Raw genomic sequence first — 24616 nt, 5'->3', positions numbered from 1 at the left:
TTGAAGCAACTTGGGTGACAGACCATCCAGAGCCAGTCATGTCTTGCCCTCCCATCCAGGACAGGCAGGATGGGCCGTCTCAATGGCTACCAAAGCTGGAAGGTTGGAAGGGTGGCAAGGAGGAGACCCACAGTGGGTAGAGTTACATGGGGCAGAGGTGAGGGCCACTGCCTGCTGGGGAGGGCCACTGGAGGGAGCTGGGGCAGAGTGGGAGGGACTGAAGGGAGCGAAGCTGACCCCTCACATGAGTTGGGAGAGTTAGGAAGTGTTTTTTCCTCTGCAATGTTTGGGATAATTTGGGGATTTATGTCCATTCTTTAGTGTTTGGTAGAATTCACCATCTGGTCCTGGGCTTTTCTTTGTTGGGAAGCTTTTGATGACTGGTTCTACCTATGTGTTTTAGGCTGCTTCAGATATTTTCATTTTTCTTCTTTTTTTGAGGTAAGGTCTCTGTCTCTGCCTCAATCCTGGCTGGAGTGCAGTGATGTCATCATAGGCCATTGCGGCTTTGAACTCCTGGGCTCTAGCTATCCTCCTGCTTCAGCCTCCCAAGTAGCTGGGGCTTCAGGCACATGCCATCATACCCGATTTATTTTAAAAGTTTTTGTAGAGGCAGAGTCTCTGTTGCCCAGGCTGGTCTCGAACTCCTGGCCTCAGGCCATCCTCCTACCTCACTAGTTCTCCCCAAGTGCTGGGATCACAGGTGTGAGCCACTGCGCCTGGCCCTGTTCAGATTTTCTGTTTTTCCTGGGACAGTTTTGGTCATTTGTATCTTTCTGGGAATTTTTTTTTTTTTTTTTTTGAGACAGAGTCTTACTCTGTTGCCCAGGCTGGAGTGCAATGGCATGATCTCAGTTCACTGCAACTTCCACCTCCTGGGTTCAAGTGATTTTCCTGCCTCAGCCTCATGAGTAGCTGGGATTATAGATGTGAGCCACCACGCCTGGCTAATTTTTGTATTTTTAGTAGAGACAGGGTTTCACCATGTTGGCCAGGCTGGTCTCGAACTCCTGACCTCAGGCAATCTGCCTGACGCAGCCTCCCAAAGTGCTGGGATTACAGATGTGAGCCACCACACCCAGCCAAGATGTTGCTTCTTTTTAAATGTTGGCATTTGCAGCTATAAATTTCCCTCAGAGCAGTTTCTGCCTCATTCCTTAAGTTCTGGTATGTTGTATTTTTATCCATCTCTCTTTTCTAATTTTCCTAGTGACTTCTCCTTTGACCCTTTGGTTGTTAAAAAGTGTGTTCAATTTCTATGTATGTGTGAATTTTCATTTTCCTTCTGGTATAGATTTCCGGTTTTATTCCATCGTGACTGGAGAAGGTAGTTTGCAGGATTCCCATCTCTAATTTACTGGGACTTGCTTTGTACACTAACATGTGGTCTGTCCTGGAGGATGTTCGCTGTGCACTTAGGAACGTGTGCTCTGCTGCTGTTGGGTGGAGCACTGTTAGGTCTGGTCAGCCTTTTGGTTTTTATGTAATACTTGGCACATACACAAGAAAATGTGTGACACAGAAAGTACAATAAAATGAAACCCACGAAGCCACCACTGACCCTGAGGTTCAGAACCTCCAGCATCTCTGCTCCTCCCTGAGCACGGCCCCGTCCCCTCCCCATGGGTTGAGTACTGTGTTGTGCCGACTCCCTGCCCTCCTTGGTGACTTTAGCACCTGGGTATGAATCCCATACGTATTTGGTTTTGAGATTTATAAAAACGGCATCATACTATATGAACTGTCTTGCTTTTTCACCCTTGTTTCCGAGATGTGTTCGTGACGGAGCACAGGGCCATGGTGCCCACACATTCTTCTATCGTTTCTCCAGCCTTCTGAGGATGGGCTTCTGGGTTGTTTGCAGCCTTTTGCTTGTCCCAGTCTTCCGGTTTCTCCACTCCATCCAGGAGCATCACGTTTGCAACAGGTAGGGCAAGTGGTGCATCAGATGTTCAGGACACAGTTGTTTGACACCCAAGAAAGCAGGGCCCGGGACCTGGATCAGGCCATGGCTGAGTGGGACAGCACTGGGCTGTCTCCACACCCAGCGCCAGGAGTGTGTGCACTGGGCTGCTTCTTTTATTTCCTCCACTTCTGTTCCCTCGTCCAGAGAGGGCAGAAGAGCTGGAAACAGAGACTTTGTCAGGAAACAAGGAAGCCCACCTGTGTGGTCCCAAATGTTGCAGGGACAATGCTCACACCAGACACCTCCCTCCTTCTCCTCCCTGCAGCCTCTGGGCTCCCACAGACAGATGCCCTCCTCTAGTGCCTCAAGGGGCAGGCCTTGGCCGCCAGCCTAAGGATGCCCAGTACTCCCCTTCTCCCCTAGGTTCCCATGTTCCCCCAGTTCTTGCCTCTCCTGCTGGCTGGCTGGGAAGGCCCCCAAGGACGGGGCCCAGGACAGGAGGAAAGGGTGACCCGGTCCCCCACCAAGCTGGACAGGCAGATGGTAGGCAGGACACACCTCTGCAATCTCTGGTAAGTGACAAGCAGAGGCCTCCCGGGGACAAGAGCTGAGAAGGAGCCCCTGGCTGGGCTGAGGCTGCCAAACAGCTGGCTCAGTGCCCCAGGGCAAGCCCAGATAAGGTGACATAGTGGCAAATGTCTCTGCTGGGCAAGCCTGGAACGCTTCACAGAATAGCTCTTCAGCTGAAGCCAACTTGGAAAATTCCAGGGAAAAGGAAATTTACTATGGGGCGGGAATAGCTGAGCCTTGGCTTGGAACATCCAGAGCTCAACCTGGGGTCCCAAAAGCCACTGGAAGGTCGACCCGGCCCCCAGAGCCTGCACAGGCTTTGCAGGCACAGAGGCCCAAGCTTTAGGCAGGTCGCTGGCTTACAGGGGAGAAAACAGTCCCTGGGAGCATGAAGGAGGGACTCGGCCAGGCCCACCAAGAGGGAGTCCTTTAATAGAGATCGGCACAGACAGGAGACACAACAGCCCGGGCGCCCTGCTCGCACAGGCTGGGGCCCTGAGCCAACAGATGCAGTGGCTTCCTCCTCCCCCACCTGGGTGTGGAACCATGGGGTGGAGATGGAGAGGTGGCTTTAAAAAACACAGCTGTACTAATTCTTCACTTTCACAGAGAAGGGGAACTTGGGAGCGCAGCCCGCTACAGAATCTTTACACAGAGCTGAATCTGAGAGCCCACCCACCCGCCTCGGCCGGGCCGAAGCTCATTGTCCCCCACCCACTGGAGGTACCTCCCTGATCTGTCTGCACATGGGAAGGAGCAGAGTGCACAGGGAGACCGGGCTGTACAACAGGAACATGCTGGCTGGACAGCTGGCTCCCCTTTCCCAGCTGTTAGTGTTTCTACACTATGTACATTGTTGTGCTTTGTAGCTCCCCCACCCCAAGGATTCTGCCTGAAGCTGGGGTGGGGAGAGGAACCCGACACGACACACGGCTGGGCTGCCAGAGCTCCAGGCCCCCAAGAAGCTGCCATTCAGCGAGGTTCCAAGAGCTGGACTGCCAGGCACAGGGACCACTGGAGCCAAAGACGCAGGGGACAGAGCCAGCCCTGCCAGATGCCCAGCTCTGCCCAGTGGAGTTGTTGAAACAGAAGGATCAACACTGGACAAGCAGCAGGCTGGGCGGGGGCAGGCAGGGGTGGAAGGACAAGGTGTGAGGCTGTGAGACCAGGGGCGTGAGGTGTGCATGGACAAGGCTGGAGAGGGCTGGGCAGGGGCACCTCAGCAAAAACCATTCTGCAGCAGCAGGCTTGGTAGAGGGCGGTGGCGAGGGCTGCCGGGCTGGGAGCCCCTCCAATCCAGCCCAGGGCTGGCAGCAGAAGGCTCTGGCTCCAGGTGTGTTTTGGGGGAGGTTTGGGAGAGACCACCAGGTGTCCCAGGGGGCTGGGCATGAAGGGCAGGGCTGTGGTGACAACTGTGAGCGTGTCCCCGCCGGGCCTGGGGTAAACACAGGATCAGTTGTTCTCAAACAGAGAGAGCAGGTCGTCATTGTTGTTTGTGGGGAGGTCGGGCGGTCCCAAGTAGGACAGTAGCTCATCAGGGTTGGTCAGTTCTGGGAGCAGCTGAGGACAAAGTGAACTATGTTAGCAGCTTTGGTCACTGACTGGACACACCTGAGTGACCATCCTGTCACCACATCCCACCCAGGTGCAGTGGGAACGCTGAGCAGCCCCTCCCCACACACAGGCTGGGTGCGGGGCCCCACTATAGGCCTGCATGTGCTCAAGGAGGCACACGCCACCCCTAGGACCTCCCTGCAAGGCTGCTGAGGCCAGAACAGCTCGCAACTTGCTGTTCAGTACCACCAGGAAATGGGATGTGAGGGAGCACAGCCACTCCACACATTCTCTGTGCACCGGCCTGCGTGGGGATCCCCACCATGATTCCCCAAGGTGAATGCTGGTGGTGGAATTCCACGCCCCTAGGATTTTCTGCTTAGAGCTGTTCTTCCTAACTTTTTTCATGTTGAACTTCAATGAGTTTCTATTATGGTCCAGGGACAGTCAGTTCTGTCTTTCACGTACTGAGTGTGCACTCCCATTCTACCTGTGAGTCAAGGCCCAGGGCTACTGAGCAAATGGACAGATGAAATCTGACTCAAAGGACCGCGCTGTCAGCTTCCAGCGCAGTCTCCTCTGAGGACTCTGTGTCCTCCCGTATGGCATCCAGGCCCCTCATGGACACAAATGTGGTACATCGCATCCCACCCACAGCTACTCCAGGTATCTAACTCATGAACAAAAGCTGCATTTAGTTGACCTTATCTGACCAGCTCTCTGAGGGGTCACTGTCTTCCCTTCCACAACACACTCGGAACCCAGGGACAACAGACACACCACCTCTAGCCCTGGCTCCCACGCACTCCCTGGCATGGGGCCTGGTACTCACGTCCAGAGCTGGTTCCGGGGCCTCCCCAGCTCCAGACATGCTGGGGGGCCCCATCACGCCTGTGGCAGGACTGAAGGCCAGTTCGCCCGTGGGCCCTAAGCTCGCTTGGCCCAAGGACTGCCGGGACGCTGAGGGAGGGTTTGAATGGTGCATCTGGGGACCTGGAGGGGCCCCAAGGTTGGAGGCGTGTAGTCCTGGTGTCCCAGGATTGTGAGTGGGGTCCAGGTGACCTGCTGGTGCCATCTGAAGACACAGAGAAGAACTTGTTAAAACAGCTCAGGGGCTTCCCTGGTGACAGGCCCCCTTGGCCTCTCGGCATGGCACTGACCTGGCCTGGTAGGCAGGCGGTAGACTTCTCTGGAGTCAGGAGGCTGCTGGGAATGTCAGACTGGTAGGAGATGGGGGGTGGCCCCGGGGTGAACTCAGCAAGGGTTGGGGTGCTGGGCGTGGTGGGCGGGAAGGACTCAGGGAAAGTTCCAGGCCCCAGGAAGCTGGAACCTGCAAGAGGAGAGTTGGGGCCTGGGTGAGGGCTGGGGAAGGCTACCGCTGGCAGAGGGGCCAGGAGGGAGGCTTGCTGTGGCATGGGTGGGACTTGCAGTGCTCACCCACAAACAACAGCGGGTTTTGCAGAAGTCGCTATTTGGAAAAGGGCATTTCTTCTCATTGCTGCCAAGGGAATTGGCCTTGGGACATTCCTAGGAGTGAAGGTCTCGGAGGTTATAGGAATGGGAGCAGCCACAAACGCACGCACCACGCGTGTGAGGTGGGTCCCAGAGGGGGGCCCCAGATGGGGCCAGTCTGTGGAGGTGTTCCAGCCAAGAGCCCCTTACTCCAAACAGGGGGAAGGAAGGGTAGAAGCCCCACTGTCTGTTTCCTAGGACCATAGCCGAGACTATGCCTTCACCGCCACGTCCCTGAGATGGGAGGGGCGGGAGGTGTCCCACGGCATGTTTTGTGTGAAAACACTGATAACCTAGGTGTGCAACCTGCATAGCCACATTCTTGCAGGTGAGGAGACTGATCTGGGGAAAGGGGCCATATGCCCAGGGTCATCTGAGGTTCAAGGCTAGCCTGCTGTACTTACCCTGGCCAGGGTAGTCGCTGGGGGCAGGGACTGAGGGGGGCTGCAGGGGGGCAAAGGGGGCAGCGCCGGGGCCCAGGGCGGCGATCATCTCCATCACGCTGGGCATGAGCACGTGGGCGGGGCTCACGGTGCGGCAGCGCTTCAGTGCCGGCCCGTCCGGCTCCTCCTTGATGTGCATGTCAGGCTTCACGGGCACTGGCTTCCAGCTGCATGTGGGGTCGATGGTGATCTCTTCATAGTCAGAGCTGGGCAGGGACATGTGGGGAATGGTTACCTCCTGGCCTGCTGCTGACCCGGCACCCACTGCCCCTCCCAGCCCTGGGCTAAGTTTTCAGGCAGTTTCCCCCCCTCAAATGCTTGCTGCCACCCAGCACCTTCCACGCCCAGCAGGACGCTGGGCCCAGCACCAACACTCAGGTAGGACACACACGCTGTCTCTGGCCTGGAATGCAGCCTGCTCCATGCTGGAAAGAGGCTGGAAGGCTGCACTTGGCAAGGGACATCCCCCTATACGTCCTGGGGCTGCCCTCCAGTGGCCACAGATGCAGGGATCACAGGAAGAGGATGCTTACTTCTGAATATAAATCAGGATGCCCAGCATGTACTGGTCCACCTCCAGGCCCTCCAGCAAAGCTGTCTTGCTGTGGGGAAAAAAAGGGACACAGCTCAGAGACCTTACACAACCTTGTCCTGGGCACAGGCCCTGTCATTTCTCAGCCCTGTCAGCTGTGACCCAGGATGAGGCAATCCTGTGTGAGGCAACTGAACAAGGTAACTCTGTGTGAGTTGACCCTGTGTGAGGTGACAGTACAAGGTGACCCTGTACGACTGACCCTCGTGTGAGGTGATAAGAGGTGATCCTGTGCATGTGGAGACCCTGTATGAAGTGACTCTGCACAAGATGACTGCATGAGATGACCCTGCGAAAGGCCACCCTATACGAGCTCTCTGCACTGAGCTGCACAATCTCAGTCCATGCGGCGACTTCTCCCACCAGGCTTGTGTCTTTGATGATGCCATTGGAGGTTTCACCCATGAAAGCCTCTAAAAGCACCAGCCCCTCCCCCATCACACGCTGCATCTGAGACTCACTTGCACACAGGACACCTCCAAGTCCCCCGCTCACAGTTGAGCTGCAGGTACGACTCCAGGTCAAAGCACTACAGAGAGATGGGGAGAAAGTCAGTTTCTCATTGTGGGCAGGACAGGGAAGACCTGGTCACTCTGCAATCCATTTTCAGGAATGTGTGACTTATTTACATGCATATCTAAGACACTTCATTTACCAGGTTTTCCCTGCACCATCATTCTAATGGATCAAGGTTGGGAACAGCCCAAACAGCTCTCACTGGGACTGGAATGCCATGTGGCCAAAGAATTGGGCAGCTGTGCTGACTAGGACCCACTTCCAGAACATGGTGTTTTTGTTTGTTTTGCTTTGTTTTGAAACAGAATCACGCTCTGTCGCCCAGGCTGGAGTGCAGTGGCTCGATCTCAGCTCACTGCAACCTCTGCCTCCCGGGTTCAAGCGATTCTCCTACCTCAGCCTCCTGAGTAGCTGGGATTACAGGCACACACCACCATGCCCCAACTAATTTTTATATTTTTAGTAGAGACAGGGTTTCACCATGCTGGCCAGGCTGGTCTCGAACTCCTTACCTCGTGATCCACCCGCCTTGGCCTCCCAAAGTGCTGGGATTACAGGCGTGAGTCACCACACCCGGCCTCAGAACATGGTGTTACACGAAGAAAAATGACAGCACAGAGCAGTTTGTGCGATAGGGACCACTATGTAACCACAGAGACAGTGGGCTGTGCGTCTGTTTGTCCATACCCACAGTATTTCTGCAAAGACAGACACGCTAACGATGGTCACCCTTGCAGGTAGGGCAGGAAGACTGGACCCTGCAACCTTATGCCTTTCAAAACGTGAACTCTTGGCCGGATGCAGTGGCTCCTGCCTGTAATCCCAGCACTTTGGGAGGCTGAGGTGGGCAGATCATGAGGTCAGGAGATCGAGACCATCCTGGCTAAGACGGTGAAACCCCGTCTCTACTAAAAAAAATACGAAAAATTAACCGGGCATGGTGGCCCCCATCTCTACTAAAAAAAAAATACAAAAAATTAACCAGGCGTGGCGGCAGGGGCCTGTAGTCCCAGCTACTTGGGAGGCTGAGGCAGGAGAATGGCGTGAACCTGGGAGGCGGAGCTTGCAGTGAGCCTAGATTGCGCCACCGCACTCCAGCCTGGGCAACAGAACGGGAGTATGTCTCAAAAAAAAAAAAAAAAAAAAAAGGAAAAACTTGAACCCATAATGAAGCAGGCAGTAAAAAAGTTAGTAAAATGATAATTATATTTGGAAGAAAAAATAGCCTAGTCTTGGGGGAGCCAGGCCCACCTGCCTCCTTGATGAGGGAGGCCTGTCCTGTCAGCCTGACAGCCAAGGCACTAGGAGTTCATGTCTGTCCAGAGAATGACACTGATGTATTGACTCAAGATACCTTAGCAGCAGCAAATTCCGCCAAGGTTCTGCAGTAACCACCTACCTGTATGTGGCGACAGTCATGACCTCGGGCGGGGAGCTGGATCCTGCGGAAGGTGATGGGGCACTTCAGGGACACCTTGATAGCTGTCTGCTCCACCCCGTCCTCTCCGTTGGGCCCAGGGGTGCCAGGGATGGTGCCACTGCTGAAGTTCCGCTTTACTGACATCAACAAGGTAATGGACTTGAGTCAAGGGTCCTCAAGATGGGGAGGTGTGAATGGGGATACCAACCAGGCAGGGACCCACTCACTGACCCACTGACAACTCTGAGGGCCCACCTGGAGCTAACCACTGCCCCTAATGCAGAGCCACCTGTCCAAGGAGATGACCTGGTGTGGCATGAGGAGGTGCCCGCAAGGAGGACTGTTTGGCTTGGGCATGGGCCACATAGAGTGTGGATGGCTGCCTGGCAGCTGAGGGGCAGAGGCCACTCACTCTTGGTGATGCAGTGCTCGGCAGGCAGGAGGCGCTTTTTGAGGAGGCCCTGCAGCACTGAGCGGACGGACGGGCGGTGCACTAGCTGCAGCACGAAGAGGTGGGACTGCAAAAGAATGGGAGGATGTCGTTGAGGGGAATTGGGCCAGGGGCCACCCTGGCCAGGTAAAGGGTGTGCTGGGGAGTGTGTGTCAGGGGCTGCCAGGTGGGGGCGGGACAAGGCTGAGGGCAGGGTGGGCTGGGCATGGAGGGTCAGCCAGTGACACTCCTCAGTGGCTCGGCCCCATCCAGCTGCCTTTCCTGGCCTCAGCACCCTGCCCACACTTGTACCCATCTCTGCAGCTGTGCTGGGCATCCTGCCTGTCTAATCATCACCCAGTCACCACCTCTCCATCAAGAGAATCACCTCAAGTCCCCTTGAACGTCCCCCCTGCTCACACATCCACAGTCACAGATGCTGGGTCTGTGTTGACATCTGCCATATCCCATAGAATGTGGTGTGTGGCCACCCCGTCCCCAAGGCCCTCACGCCCAGGCTGACTAGTGCACTCATAAGCCGTGCCTTTCTCCTCTAGCCCAAGGGTGACCCTGATGCTTGCTAGAATCGGTAATGCTTGATCAGCTGGGGACTCCGAGCTCCATGAGCTTTCTGCACAGCCTGGTTTCTCTTACATAATTAATGTGACCATCAAATCTAGTCAATTTATTCTAACTGGAAAACAGCTAGGGTGTATTACTGAATCGCTTTCCTAAAGGGCAAGGATGACAGATTAAAATGGAAATACAAGGCAGTAACAAGGAGAAGCAACGCATTTTTCTGAAATAATAAAGCCCCCATGGCCTGCTCTCCATCCCCCAAGGGGACACACACGCTACAGCAGGCAGCAGGCAGCAAAACAGCAGGAGGCGGCGGCCCGCCCAAGTCCTGGCTCCGCTCCCACTGCGCCGCTGGGCCAGGCCCCGCCCACACCCCGCCCCACCCCATGGCACCGCCCCCACGGCGCCGCAGGACACGCACGCAGCAGCAGGCGGTGACGGTGATCTGGATGGTGTTGCGGCCTGGCTGACACACGTGCTTCAGGTAGAGTGGCTTGTGTGAGGTCTTGTTGTCGCCGCGCTCGATGGTTAGCGGCGTGGCATTGACGCTGACCTGCACCGAGGCTGGCCAGTTGGTGTTCATCTGCCGGTCCTCGTGGTGGTAGCACTTGAACTGCAACTCCAGGTCAGGCCTGCTTAGGAAGATGGGTGGACACCCAGAAAACGGGCCCTGAGAGTGTGGGAGGAGGAACAGAGCCACGTGGGGGTCAGATGGGGGCCAGACGGAGCTCACCTCAGCATCAGGGTCTTGTAGACTGAGTCTCGCAGCTGGAAGACGTGGTTGCTCACAGCCAGGTTGTGCTGCAGGCGGAAGGGCTCCAGGACCACCCCATCGCGCACAGGGAAGGTCAGCCGCAACTCGTCACAAGGCCCACTTCCTGGAAGCAGAGGCCACTGGCTGTGAGCTGGGCTGCCCCAGCCGGAGCGTCTTGTGCCACTCAAGGAGGGCAGTGACTTCCCAGTCACTTTGCCGGCAGGGACCTTGGCAAAGGGAGCCCCTCCTGTCAGGCACTGCTTGGCAGGCCTGAGTGGTGACCTGGGGCTGGGGCCATGGGCAGCATCTCTCCTGAGGCCTGGGCATTTGGTCGTGATGTTCTCCTTTGTCTCCTGCCTCAGCAGCCCAGCCCAAAGTCCCCTAAACCATAATAGGGGAACATGTCCCCAATCCAGACAGAAGCTGTTTCCAGTGCTTTCAGAGTGACTAGGAGGCCAAGGTGTGTGAGGGCCACCTGCAATTGCCCTACAGCTCTGTTTAGAGTTCTACGACCCCAACTTCTGCTGCTGTGGTCTCCCTGGAATGGGCTTCGGGGGGATTCATAAATCCCCTGAAATTATATACAACATTTTCTGCACAGGGGTATTTTTCTAGAGAGAAATTACACAGCCTCCTTTGCAAAGAAACCCACAAACAGAACAAAAAGGTGAAGGCTTGGCACTAAGCGACTTGTCTCTAAGAAGATGGAATCCTTGTTTTTTTTTTTTTTTTTTTTTTTAAAGACAGGGTCTTGCTTTTTCACCCAGGTTGAAGTGCAGTGGCAAGATCATACTCACTGTAACCCTGAACTCTTGTGCTCAGCCTCCCAAGATGCTGGGATTACAAGTGTGAGCCACCGCACCCAGCCCTTTTCTTAGGATATGGCAGCCACCCCCTGTCCCCCAATATCCTACAGGACTCTCTGGAGTCCTGTGATTCCCCTATGCCCACCCTGGCCTTGTCATCCCATTGTCCCAAGAGTGGACAGACTTACCAGAGGGCGATGAGTGCAAGGAGTTGAGGTTGGGCTTGAGATCAGGCAGGAAGGGAGACTTGACCTCTTGGCTTGGTGACATGTAAGGGACGCTGCTGCTTGGGGTCATGGGTGGCGTGGGGTTCCCTGGCAGTGGGGAACTGGGATAGCCCGGGATGGAACGGGTAGGCTGTAGGGTTGAGCACAAACAGTCAAGGCAGAATGCCAGGTGGATGGGAGTGGAGTCTGTTCACGGAGCACCCACTGGAAACCATGATAACAGAGGTGGACAGGAGGCAGCCCCAGGGGTGCCTGCCCGGTCGCCCTCTCTCCATATGCCCACCCTGTGAGCCTCCCAGCCCATCCGCCCAGCCAGGCCCCCTACCCCACTCAGGCCAGGCTGGCTGTAGCTGACGCTGCCCCCGTTGAAGCTGGCGCCCTGCCCGTTGAACTGCTCTGTGGGCTGCGGGAGAGAAAACTGCATGCACCTGGGGCTCTAGCTGGGCCCCCCTGGACCTGACCCTAGAAGCCCACCACACATGGTCTTCTTTACACTCTCTTGTATTTTTCCAAATAATCTACAAGTAACACTACTTAAAGTAATCATAGCCACAGAGGAAAATGATCAAACAGGTCGGAGGGGCTGAAAAGATAAAGGCACACTAAGCCCTCCTCCTCTCCTCCCCGCAGCTGTACCACCCGGCACACCCAGGCTCCCAGGAAGGTGCACTCTGCCCATGCACCCAGAAAGGGTGCGTGGCCAGCAGCGAGGGCCCATCCTCTCACTGGATTTCTCTGCAGCAAGCAGAAGGAATGAGGACACTTTTCCATAAAGGACATTCAAATGTCTTGGGTGCCTGCCTGCTGCTCCTTGCACTGGATACCCCTGAGATATATCAATCTTGTAAAGGGTCCTTTTGGAAGTGGATCCCAAACCCCGGGAGCTGCTCTTACACTGGTCAGGACCCCCCCACCCCCCATCTCCCATCTCCTGTAGAGCTGTGGTCCATGAGCACACATGGACCTACACACCCTGCTGGCCCCTTTAGCCACCCTGTCGCTCTTGAGGACAGGACTGCCCCGAGGTCCCCTGTCCCACAGCACTCAGCATGGAGCCCAGCACAGGGCCTAGAGGAGCCTGCCCTACCTTGTAGTGCAGTCCCGTGGGGCCAGGCACAGACAGGGACTGGCTCATGCCCTGCTGCAGGGGCAGCCTGTGCCCAGGGTAGGAAGGGGAAGGGGCAGGGGGCTGCCCAGGGCTGGGCGCAAACTGGGCGGTGCTGGGTGCGTACTGGCCTCCTTGCAGATACTGCTGCCCTGGATACACCTGAACAAGAGGCAAAATGCCCAAGGGGAGAAAAGAGGCATCAGGGGAGCCGGTTCCAGAAGGAAAGCGGAGTCTCATGTGTGACAGGGTTGGGGGAATGGAGATTTCCCGGTCCCCTTGAAGATCCTGCCGTGACACTGTCAGGCACAGGCAGTTCTCACATGCAGAAGTCTGTTTTTTTTTTTTTTTTTTTAATTTGAGACAGTCTCACTCTGTCGCCCAGGCTGAAGTGCAGTGGTACAATCTTGGCTCACTGCAGCCTCCACCTCCCAGGTTTGAGCAATTCTCCTGCCTCAGCCTCCCAAGTAGCTGGGATTACAGGTGCACGCCACCATGCCCAGCTAATTTTTTGTATTATTAGTACAGATGGGGGTTTTACCACATTGGCCAGGCTGGTCTCAAACTCCTGACCTCAAGTGATTCACCTGCCTCAGCCTCCCAAAGTGCTGGGATTACAGGCGTGAGCCACAAGGCCTGGCTTTTGCTCTTTTTTTTTTTTTTTCTTTAAAACAAGGTCTCACTCCTGTTGCCCAGCCTAACGTGCAGGGGAGCGATCACAGCTCACTGCACCCTCAACTTCCTGGGTTCAGGCAATCCTCCCACCTCTGCCTCCCAAGGAGCTGTGACTACAGGTACATGCCACCACACTAGGCTAATTTTTGTAGAAGCAGGGTTTCGCCATGTTGCCCAGGCTGGTCTCAAACTCCTGAGCTCAAGGGATTCACCCTTCTTGGTCTCCCAAAGTGCAGGGACTACAGGCATGAGCCACCACGCCCAGCCAGAAGCCTGCTCTTTACCACAGCTCTAAAGAGTGCTTGGGTGAGGGAGTTGGTACCCAAGGTCCCAAACTAGGTGACCTGGACACTCACCTCAGAGTAGGTTCTCTTGACCCCCTGTCGGGGCAGTGGCTGGGCCTGGGGAGGCCCAGGATACCCATGTTGGGGCAGCCGCTGCCCTGCATACAAGGGCGTCATTCCCGCTGCCCGGGTGGGGTTCATAGCCATGGGGGAGAGGCCAGAGGGGCCCATCACCCCTCCCATGCCAGTAGGGTTCATGCCAGTGGGGACACCAGGCCCCCGGGGACCTCCATGCTGCAGAAACTGGCTGTTAAAAGACTGTCCGGCCCCCATCTAGGAAGAGAAAAAAAGAATGGTCCAGGTCCCACACACAAAGGGCTCCAAAAGATAGGCATACCACCCACCCACCCACCCATGTGGGCACCACCATACCCTTTCACAGGACACCCCAGAAACCTCTCCCCTCAGACCCTCACTCCTTTCCTCACATCTCTCTTTTACTGGCCTCGTGAGCCCTGGCATATTCCGTGCTTGTCCCTGGAGCCCACTGTCTGGCTGAGTACCTCCTCCCAGGCCCTCAGGCTGGCTGCCACGTGGGAGGAGCTGCTGAGGGGGGCTCACCGCTCCATACTGGCTCAGCTCCTGGCTCTGCTTCTCTTGGAGAGCAGCCACGGTGGCTGTGGCTGTGGCGGTGGCAGTGGCTGCCGCAGCAGCCACAGCCGCAGCAGCTGCTGCTTGTGTGAAGTCAGTGGAGGGTCTTGCAGCATGTGAGGGGAGGCCCAGGCCCCCGGGGCCGCCTGCATACCTGTAGAAGACACAGGATTGCCACACTCTCTGCGTGGGCTCATGAGGGCCAGGACCGTGCTTAGCCCAGAGGCATGCAGCACTCAGGGGGAGCCCATTCTTTCTAGACCCTCCACTGCAGCTGTCGGAGCTGGGAGGAAGCAGAGAGGGAACGTCCAGCTGATCAGCGCCACACTTCTGAGGTGCCTGCCAGGTTGATGGCTCCTAGCATACCTGCCAGGTGAGGGGACCTGCTTACCCAGTGGTGAAGCCGGGGGCCCCAGGGTAGCCCCCGCGGCTGTACACGCCTTGCTGCACGTAGCCCTTGTTGGCGCCGCCTTCAGCAAACGCCTGCTGTCCCAGGCACTGTGGGGAGGTCAAGGCGGAGCTGCCCCCTGCCACACCAGGCATCATGGAGCCGCCAGAGGGACTCCCTGCAGGGCCCATAGGGTTCCCCAAAACCTATGAGGAAGCAGGAATCACCAAAGGGAACCAGCCAAACAATGTGCTTCATGCAGCAGCTCCCAAGTGCTAGAAACCAAGAGGCCTGGCAAGCAGATTGGGGGAGCGGTGGGGGGGATGGGGTATAGCACGGGAAGCAGGGAAAGCAGCTGTCCACAGGTAGGTTGGGGCATTTTGTGAAGGCTAGGTGAAGACAGGAGAAGAAAATCCCACACCAGGCATGGAAAGAGAACCAGTGTCCAAAGACTTAGGGGACTCAGGAGGCCCCATTCTCATGTCATGCCTCAGCCTCTCTGTCCTCACCTCTCAGCCTCTTCGTCTCTCAGAGCTCTGAGGAGGCACTAAGCACTGCCAAGCGCTGGGAGGCTCTGTCTGCTCGGGGATGGGGCCCCAGTGGGTGCTTACCTGGCTCTGTGTTGCGTTGCCAACTCCCCACACAGTAGTGACCACGGACAGCGATCCAGCCGGCTGAGTGGCGCTTTGTTGCCAAGGCACAGACTCATATGCGAATGAACCATCACTGCAGGGAGAGAGGCTGCTGAGGCCTGGGTCCAGAAATGACACCCCCAACCCCAGGGCCTGAGGGGTGGGCAGAGGAGCCCACACTCACCCGTGTGGCGCGGGGGGCAGGGCAGGTTTCATGGGGTTCATGGAGTTCATTGGCAATGGAGCAGCCTATAGGCCGGGTCTGACAGTGTTTATCTGGAACTCAGTTGCTCTGGCTGCCCGACAGGAAGGAAGGGATATTAGCTGAGATGCAGCCAGGAGACCCTTTCGGCAGGGTGGAGGGACCCCGGTGCCAGCAGGCCCCACCTCTTTCTCAATAAGGGACCCTTGGGCTCTGATGGCAGGCAAGGCAGTGGAGGAGCCTAGTACTGGCCCACCCCACCCACTCTGGTGAGGCTCTGCCCCCACAAACCCAGCCTGGAGGCCAGCATGAACCATTTCTGACCCAGGCCCTGCCACCCGGAGTCCCTGGATCAACCCTAGAGATGGACTTCCTGATTCCAAATACTTTCCCCACTCTCCCGCCCACACCGAGGCCTGGCTATCCATATAAAGCCAGGGACAATCCTAGCTACCCTGTAGAAACTGGGGTTGAGAAAGGAGCCGGTAGCCAGGAACCCTCAGAAGGCCCTGGGGTGAAGGACAGAGGGCCAGTCAGGGTGAGGTCCTGCTCAAGGTCTTGCCTACCCTGAGTAGCCCAGGTAGGGGCATAGGCAGTTCTGGAGGCCAGGGGCTGAGAAAGCCAAGGAGGAGAGTGCAGTGGTCAACCAACAACCCTCCATCCTGGCCTTGCGGAGGGACATGCAGGATACCGCCTGAAATGGGGTATGGGACCAGTAACCCGGGCCCTGGCTAGCAGCCCCTCTCAACAAGAGGGCCCTCCTTAGGGTAGCAGAAGAGCTCCAGGCCATGGGACCTCAGAACTGACCCAGATTCCACCAAGTGGGGGCGGCCTGAGGTTGATATGGTCATAGGGGCCAGGCGCGCAGACCCACTGGCGCATCCATGACACCCCCAGGAGAGGGCAGGGACACACAGCACAATAGATGGAGGGTGGGTACCCAGAGACCTGGCAGGGACTGCGACTTGGCCAGTGTTTCTAAGCAAGGGGCTGGGGGGACACTGAAGCGACTCTGCAAGATGGGGCTGAGTGGATACCAGGGACCTGGTGCTCAGGACAGGGCAGCAGAGAGGGTGTGTCAGGGAAGATGCAGCAGAACGCTTGCAGGACCACAGTGCTGGCACCATGGGACTTCTACGTGCCATTCTGTTTGCTCTCCCCATTTAGTAAACAAGCCACGGAAGTGACCACACCTTCAGGCTGCTTCCGAGTGCCACGCCTTCCGACACTGCCACAAGCAAGCCCCTTACCAAAGCAGGCCCAGACATCCCCTGGGGCCCTGCCCCTGGACTGTCCCTGAAGGGCCCTCACTGGCACTACCCTGCGTCCTGACACTCCCAGGACCACCTGCCACATCCACCTCTGCCTGCCTGGGCTATCCACAGAGGAACACTGGCTGCAGCACAGGCCAAGCAGTGGGTGTGTGAGAAGCCGTTTCAGCTGTTTCTCAGGAGTCCCCAGGCATGCTCGCCTTGGATATCACTCCCTTTTAGGGCCTGCAAGGCTGCCACACACAAAGACATGCCACCTGAGGTGTCCTGACTACTGGTGCCATCCTGCCATCGCAGCACTCACATGACCTCTCCGTGCCCCAGGAGAGGGTGGCCCCGCATTCATCTAGGCTGCCATTTCTTGTGCTGACCGAGGGCCTCACCAATGGAGGTAGGAACAGCCTCATCCCTCAAAATATAGACCTGGAGATTCTGAGGGCGAGCTGTGTGCCCAGGGCCCCAGAGCAGGTGAGACACAGAGCTAAGCTCTGCCTGGGGAGTCTAAGCATGTGGCCTTTCACTGGATCTTCCCACCACTGAGCACTGGGACTAGGGGGTAGCAATTATGGAAGAGGGAGAGGGCGGTAGTCTGGACTTCCTCACACCCTCAGGACAGGCAAGACTTGATTCCCGGCCCATATGCTCCTCCCCTTGCTCCCTCAGTCCAAGTCCTGCCCAGGAAGCAGGGGTGAGGAAAACCAGGGGCTGATGGCTCCAGAAGGCTCTAGGCACCTGGACTCTGGGCAAGAACAGGCCTGGAAGCTGAGATGGCCCAGCCAGGCAAGGTAGGGGTGGCAATCCCAGTCCCACAGCCTGACTCAGGAATACTGATGTTGGGGGACAGAGAACCTGCCAACAGCCAGAAACTCCTCCCCACAGCTGCTGGGTGGGGCCTTGAGCAGCCATACACAGACTTCAGGGCTTAGAATATAGATATGGTAATCAAAACTGTGTGGTACCAACAGGGGAACAGAACCATGGGCCAACAGGTGAGATCAGAGAGTCTGAAACTGATCTGCACAAATAGGCCCAAACGATATCTGACAAAGGTGCAAGAGCAATTCAAAGGATGAAGGACAGCCTTTCCAGCCAATGGTGCTGGGACAGTGGAGCAACTGAGCATCAAAACAACAAACAAACCACCTCAACTTCACACCTTACACAAAAAGTAACTCAAAATGGTTTCTAGATTTAACTGTAAAACATACATCTATAAAATGTTCAGGAAAATACATAGGAGAAAATCTTTGCGATTTAGGCCAAAGAGTTCTTAGACCTGATACCAAAGGCGTGATCCATTAAAGAAAAAAACTGATAAACTGGACTTCATCAAAATTAAAATTTTTCCTCCGTGAAAGGCCCTGCTAAGAGGATGAAAAGGTAAGATACAGGCCAGGATAAATATTTGCAAGCTGCATATCCAACAAAGGACTAGTATCTAGAACATATAAAGAATTCTTGGCCAGGCCAGTGGCTCACACTTTATAATCCCAGCATTTTGGGAGGCTGAGGCAGGAGGACTGCTTGAGCCCAGGAGTTCAAGACCAGCCTGGGCAACATAGTGAGACCCCTGTCTCCTCAAGAAATTTAAAAATCAGTTGGGCGTGGTGGCATGCACCTGTAGTGCTAGCTTCTCAGGAGGCTGCAGCGGGGGATCACTTGACCCCAGAAGGTGCAGGCTGGAGTGAGACATGGTCATGCCACTGTACTCCAGCCTGGAAGACAGAGTGAACCATGATTGAAAAAAAAAAAAAGAATTCTCAAAACTAAAAAAAAAAATTGAAATAAAAAACTCCAATTAGAAAATAAGCAAAAAACATAAAAAGACACTTTGCCAGAGAATATACAGATGGCAAATAAGCATATGAAAAGATGCTCAGTATCACCAGTCAGTGGGGAAATGCAAATTAAAACCACAGTGAGATATCACTATACATCCATCAGAATGGCTAAAATAAAAAATAGTGACATCACTAAATGCTGGCAAGGAGAAACTGGATCTCTCACACATTACTAGTGGGAATGTAAAATGTACAGCCACTCTGGAAAACAGTCTGGCCGTATCATATGGAACTAAGCAAGCAGCTACCCTACTATGACCCAGCAACTGCACTTGTACGCATTTATCTCAGAGAAATGAAAACTTATGTTCACATAAAAACCTGTACACAAATGTTTATAACTGCTTTATTTGTAATAGCCATAAAATGGAAACAGCCCAGATGTCCTTCAGTGGATGAATAGTTAAATCAACGGTGGTACATCCATAGCCCGGATGCAATATAAAGGTATGAACTACTGATACACGCAACAACCTGGATGAATCTCCAGAGAATTAATGCTGAATGGAAAAAGCCAATCCCAAGAGACTACATGGTGTATGATTCCTTTATTTAGCATTCTTGACACACCAAAATTAGGGAAATGGAGAACAGATTGGTGATTGCCAGGGGTTAAATGTCAGGGTAAAGGAGAAAAGTACTAAAGGTATTAATATCTTCTCCATTTCTATAATTTTGGCAGGAGAAAGGTAGGCGTGAATATAAGAAGGCAACAGGCTGGGCGTGGTGGCTCACACCTGTAATCCCAGTACTTTGGGAGGCTGAGGCAGGTGGATCATTTGAGGTCAGGAGTTCGAGACCAGCCTGGCCAACATGGTGAAACCCCAACTCTACTAAAAATGTAAGAATTAGCCAGGCGTGGTGGCAGGTGCTGGGACGTTGAGGCAGGAGAATTCGTTCGAAGCCAGGAGGCAGAGGTTGTTGAGCTGAGATCATGCCATTGCACTCCAGTCTGGGCGACAGAGCAAGACTCTGGCTCAAAAAACAACAAAAAAAGGCTGGGTGTGGTAGCTCACGCCTGTAATTCCAGCACTTTGGGAGGGCGAGGCGGGTGGATCACCTAAGGTCAGGAGTTTGAGACCAGCCTGACCAACATGGTGAAACCCTGTCTCTACTAAAAATACAAAAACTAACTGGGCGTGGTGGCAGATGCCTGTAATCCCAGCTACTCAGGAGGCTGAAGCAGGAGGATCACTTGGACCCGAGAGGCAGAGGCTGCAGTGAGCCAATCGCAGTGAGCCGATTGCACTGAGGCCTGGGTCCAGAAATGACACCCCCAACCCCAGGGCCTGAGGGGTGGGCAGAGGAGCCCACACTCACCCGTGTGGCACAGGGGGCAGAGCAGGTTTCATGGGTTCATGTTCACTGGCGATGGAGCCAGGTCCATTGTTGCCTAGGCAACAAGAGTGAAACTCCGTCTCAAAAAAAAAAAAAAAAAGGCAACAGGTGTAACCTCTTTACTGTATCAATGTAGTGTCCTGGTGCAATGTTGCACTAAAGTTTTCCAAGATGTTACCATTGGGGGAAACTGGGTAAAGGATAGAATGAATCTCTCTGTGTCATTTCTTAATGCACATGAATCTTTCATTTCTTTTTTTTGAGATGGAATCTTGCTCGGTCACCCAGGCTGCTCACTGCAACCTCCGCCTCCCAGGTTCAAGCGATTCTCCTGCCTCAGCCTCCCTACGAGTTAACTGGACTACAGGTGTGCACCACCATGCCTAGCTAATTTTTGTATTTTTAGTGGAGATGAGGTTTCCCCACGTTGGCCAGGCTGGTCTTGAACTCTTGACCTCAAGTGATCCGCCCACCTCTGCCTCCCAAAGTGCTGGGATTGAGAGGTGTGCACCACCGTGTCCAGCCAACAATTTCAAAATAAAAAGTTTAATTACAATGCAACTGCTACCACCAGCCTTCTGTATCCGCAGAACTGCTGTGACAATCCTTCCCTACTGGAAAGCTGGTTGGGTTGGCCTGGCCACTTTGCTGTCCCAAGAAGCACAGGGAGGGAATCTGGCAGGCAAGCAGAGGTGCTTCCTCCCCCCGCCCCTGGTCAAAGGCCTCAAAGTGCAGGCAGCACTCCGTGCAGAACTGCCTCATTTTAGGTCACCTAGGGCATCAGCTCCTCAACTACAGCACATCAAAACCAGCTTGCAGCTGGTGATGACAGGCTGCCCAGCTCCACCTGAAGTCAGTAGGCTGGGCTGGGGCCTAAGCCTGTAATTTCTAACAAGTTTGCAGCTACTGCTGCTGCTAGTCCAGGAACTATAGTTTGAGAGCCTCAGATCTAGGAAATGCAGTGAGCTGGGGAGAAGGGACACAGGGCAGGTACAGGGAGGGGAGGAGCCCACAGCAGGCTCCTATGTCACATGGGCCTGGGGAATTCCACCCCTGATGCTTCTCTGCTGTGGACAGAGACCACAATTTCCAGTTCCCTCTGAGCTTACTCTTCACTGCACAGGGGGATTTCCTGCCGACCCGAACTCATGCCTCTGGTCTCCTCTCTGAGGACAGTCTCTTTAGAAAGACTTCCAGTCTCCAGGTCTGGTATCCTTGACCCTCTGCCCCGATCATAGGGAAGCGCTTCTACGTTGTGTGTGTGCAGATCCTCCTCCCATCTCCTGGCTCTGAGTCTGGGCTGGGAACAAGCCTGGAGCCTGGAATCTGGATTCCAGATCAGGCAAGGCCCATGCCCACCAAGAGTCTTAGTGCCTGGCGCTTTCCTTGTAAACTAACTCCAGCTGGAAGCTAGGACCCCTTGAAAGATGGACAAGGTCAGTCTAGAGGGCCACAAGGCTTTCTGGGGGTCAGATCACATCTTCCTCTAGACACAGAGCTACACAACTCAGTACCCAGACCTCTCTTCCCCAAGTGTCCCAGAGTAGCTGCACCCCCAAGTCTCCTGGTTGACCTCCTGAGCCTTGTTTCCTGCCACCTCTCTGCCTGCCTAGTCAGTTAGGAGCAGGTCCAGCAACTGGGCCCTGTGGCAGGCAACCCTTCTCAATAGGTCACAAATCAGGACTCACTGTCTCCAAGACTGCAGGGTCAGGATCCAACCTAGGTGACAATGGAGTCAAAGGGTCTTGAAGAAATGATGGCTCTGGAATGGGGCAGGAGCGGGGTCCCTGGTAGCAAAAAGTGGGGTGCTTATATGTACAGGTAGCTGAAAGTCCTGCCCCCTCTACCTGTAAGGCCACAGTACTAAACTGCCTAAGCGTGGGGCTAAGTCTGGATGCGGGGTTCATCAAAAAGTCCAGGAATAAGCAATGGCCCAGGCATGAGACATTTCAGTGAACAGCTGAAGGGACAACCTTAGCCTGGCATCAGTTTACAATGTGTAAGATGGGTATCTGGTGGCATCCTAGGACTGAGGACACATGACCACCTTCATCTCATCAGCCCTTGGGAGCTCAATCCCAATAATCAAGATGCTCCCCAAACATCTTAGGCCTGTCTTTCAGAAATCTACACCAGCAACTGTCATCTGCTTGTTCTCTTCATTTACACTTCCAGCTTGTAACTACCCCCTGGGCATGACAAGGGCTAGAGGTCAGTACCCCTGAAAGTTAAGATTCCTTCACTTCTCCTGTTTCACTAAGCATCAAGGGATGCTCTCTGGTTCTAGCTTGCCATAACTTGGTGGTGAGTCTGTGTCCATCCTATCTATAATCACCACGGTCTCAGACCAAGTCACATGTTCTATGTGTGTCCCTGTGAAATCTGCGATGACACAAATTAAAGACACCACCATGGATGTTCTGTAATACTGGAAAGAGGGTACCCTAGGGAGAAGGAGAGGCGGAACACTGCAGGGCAGAGGGTCCAGGGAATGGGAGGAGAGACAGGGTAGGTGGAGGGGTAAACAAGGCACCGGGTGGGGGTGCCGCGGTAAAGGACACCTGGCACTAGGGAAGACAAGGCACCTCAGGGGAGCAGGGCATCCTCACGCCTGAGCTTCAGTATGTCCAGTTTGGAAAGGGGTGTCCTCATCAAAACTGCCAGCTGGGGACTGGCAGCTCAGCGTCGTTCAGCCCAGGAGCGGAACAGCTCCTCCGCGAGCAGGTGACGGCCTCAGCGGGCCCCCACATCGCCCTGTTGGTGGGCACGTAAGTGGGAGCGGAGGGGCGTACCATGTAGGTGAGACTGCCTGGCCCCAGAGCCAGGAACGATCAGGTTGGAGCGAAGGCCCGGCCAGCCTTCATCGCTCAGGAGAACCCCGAGCGCCGCTTACACCCCTGGGCCAGCCTCCAACAAAGACTCAGGGGAGGGCTGGACGACCCTGACGCCCACGGGGCCGAGCCTGCCCAAGACCACGACGCACGCGTGGCAGGTGCCGGCAGGTGGGCGGCGGAGCCTTCAGCCCCAGCCCGGCTGCGAACCCTACCGCGGCGCCGCAACCGAACTGGGGCGCCCTGGGCGACTGGCTACACCTGCCCGCCCGCACCTGCCGGCCCGCACCTGCCGCACCTGCCCGCCCCCGCCGGCCCACACCTGCCCGCAGGCGGCGTTGCCAGGGGCCACCCCCAGGGCCCCGCTCACCTCCGCCCGGCCTGGCCCGGCCCCTCGCCGTGGCGGCCCCCGGCCCGCGCCGCTCCATGCGCTCAGCCCGCCCTCCGCGCCGCCCGCCGCCCCGGGGCCGCCGCCACCCGCGCCATCGCGCCGCCGCCCGCTCCGAGGGCACAATGGAGCCGCCGCCGCGCCGTTCATGCATATGCATGACGCCGCGCAGCCGGCCCCGCCTCCCAGGCCAGAGCAGCGGAGCCCCGAGCCAGCGCTCGGGGCGGGGGCGGCCGCGAACCTGAGCGGCCCAAAGCGGCGGGGTGGGGCCAGGGCTGCAGGTGGCTGGGCGGGCAGGAGACGCAGCCTGATCGTGACCTGCGCCCCCAGCCCCCTCCACACCTTTCCAAACGCGGCGTCGGCAGAGCCACCGCGCGCTTCCTGCTCGCAGTCCGCCGGGAGCGGGGCGGGGCCGGGCGGCGGAGGCGGGGCCAGGACGCCGGGGCGGAGCCGAGTGGGCGGTGGGGCCAAGGTGCCGGGGCGGGGTCGGGGGGAGGAGGCGGAGCCGGGGGGCCGGGGCGGGGCCAGGGTTCGGGGCGGGCCCTGGCGGAGGAGGAAAGGAAGAGTGAGTCCTCGCCCTTCCCCCCACCCGCCTCGCCCGCGCCTTCCCTGCCTCCTGGGAGTCCATTGCTCTGGCCCGGCGGGCGGGGACATGACTGGGAGACGCAGAGATCCGGGGTGCCTCTTTTGGGAGGGGATCTTATTAAGGGACTCAGGAAGCCTCTCGTTAAAGCAGAAAATCAAACTTAACAAGTTCTCTTTCCTCATTGCTCAGTTCTCTCTTTCCAGCGGTTCTACTCCTGGAAAAAAGTCACTATTGAGCTAGTCTAGCCTAATGGAATAGCCTCTCTGATCAGTTTCGACCTCTGAAATGCTATTATCAGCCTTTAAGTTATTCTTGACTTTTCCTACCGTAAGTTGAGGAAGACCACATTCTCTCAACTACCCATAATTAAATTTTCTTAATTGTGGTAAAATACACATAACGTATAAGTTACCATCTTAACTGTTTCCAAGTGTAGTTCTGTGGCACCAAGTACGTTCACATTCTTGTGCAACCACCATCCGTCTCCAGGACTTTTTCATCTTCTCAAATGGAAACTCAATACCCAGTAAACACTAGCTCCCCATTCTTTCCTCCTCCCAGCCTTTGTTTTTTTTGTTTGTTTGTTTTGTTTTGTTTTGTTTTTGAGACGGAGTCTCGCTCTGTCGCCCCGGCTGGAGTGCAGTGACCGGATCTCAGCTCACTTGCAAGCCCTGCCTCCCGGGTTTTACGCTATTCTCCTGCCTCAGCCTCCCGAGCAGCTGGGACTACAGGCGCCCGCCACCTCGCCCGACTAGTTTTGTTTTGTATTTTTTAGTAGAGACAGGGTTTCACCGTGTTAGCCAGGATGGTCTCGATCTCCTGACCTCGTGATCCGCCCGTCTTGGCCTCCCAAAGTGCTGGGATTACAGGCTTGAGCCACCGCGCCCGGCCCCTCCCAGCCTTTGGCATTCACTATTCTACTTTGTCTCTAAATTAGACTACTATAAGGACCGCGTATAAGCGGAATCATACATTATATGTCTTTTTGTGACTGTCTTACTTCAGTTAGCACAATGTCCTCACTTTCGTCCATGTTGTGGCATGTGTCAGAATTTCCTTCTTTCTTCTTCTTCTTTTTTTTTTTTTTTTTTGAGACGGAGTCCTGCTCTGTCTCC

At 55.6% G+C, this 24616-nt stretch overlaps 1 protein-coding gene across 7 annotated transcripts; it reads right to left on the bottom strand.

Moving 5' to 3' along the window:
• Positions 1-1699: 1699 nt before the first annotated feature.
• On the bottom strand, positions 1700-23324 carry ZMIZ2 (zinc finger MIZ-type containing 2). Of its 7 annotated transcripts, none has more exons than XM_023226376.2 (19): positions 22898-23022; positions 15229-15340; positions 15024-15153; positions 14416-14618; positions 13995-14178; positions 13446-13706; positions 12397-12576; positions 11635-11712; positions 11271-11439; positions 10256-10400; positions 9944-10154; positions 8926-9031; positions 8493-8650; positions 7039-7106; positions 6519-6587; positions 5947-6191; positions 5191-5360; positions 4863-5105; positions 1700-4036 (listed from the first exon to the last, which is right to left on the bottom strand). In XM_023226376.2, the coding sequence occupies exons 2-19, from the start codon at positions 15276-15278 to the stop codon at positions 3929-3931; spliced, it is 2778 nt and encodes a 925-aa protein (XP_023082144.1). In that variant the 5' UTR covers positions 15279-15340; positions 22898-23022; the 3' UTR covers positions 1700-3928. The 7 variants fall into 7 exon arrangements, with proteins under 7 accessions (XP_023082144.1, XP_023082148.1, XP_023082145.1 ...); XM_023226377.2 differs by having other exon boundaries at positions 2883-4036; positions 15024-15138; positions 22898-23042; XM_023226375.1 differs by lacking the exon at positions 22898-23022 and adding an exon at positions 23258-23324 and having other exon boundaries at positions 2891-4036.
• Between the last annotated feature and the right edge of the window lie 1292 nt (positions 23325-24616).

The sequence above is a fragment of the Piliocolobus tephrosceles genome, chromosome 8 (assembly GCF_002776525.5).
Source record: "Piliocolobus tephrosceles isolate RC106 chromosome 8, ASM277652v3, whole genome shotgun sequence".
In the NCBI taxonomy this organism is placed as follows: Eukaryota; Metazoa; Chordata; class Mammalia; order Primates; family Cercopithecidae; genus Piliocolobus; species Piliocolobus tephrosceles.
This window is presented reverse-complemented; position numbering and strand designations above follow the sequence as displayed.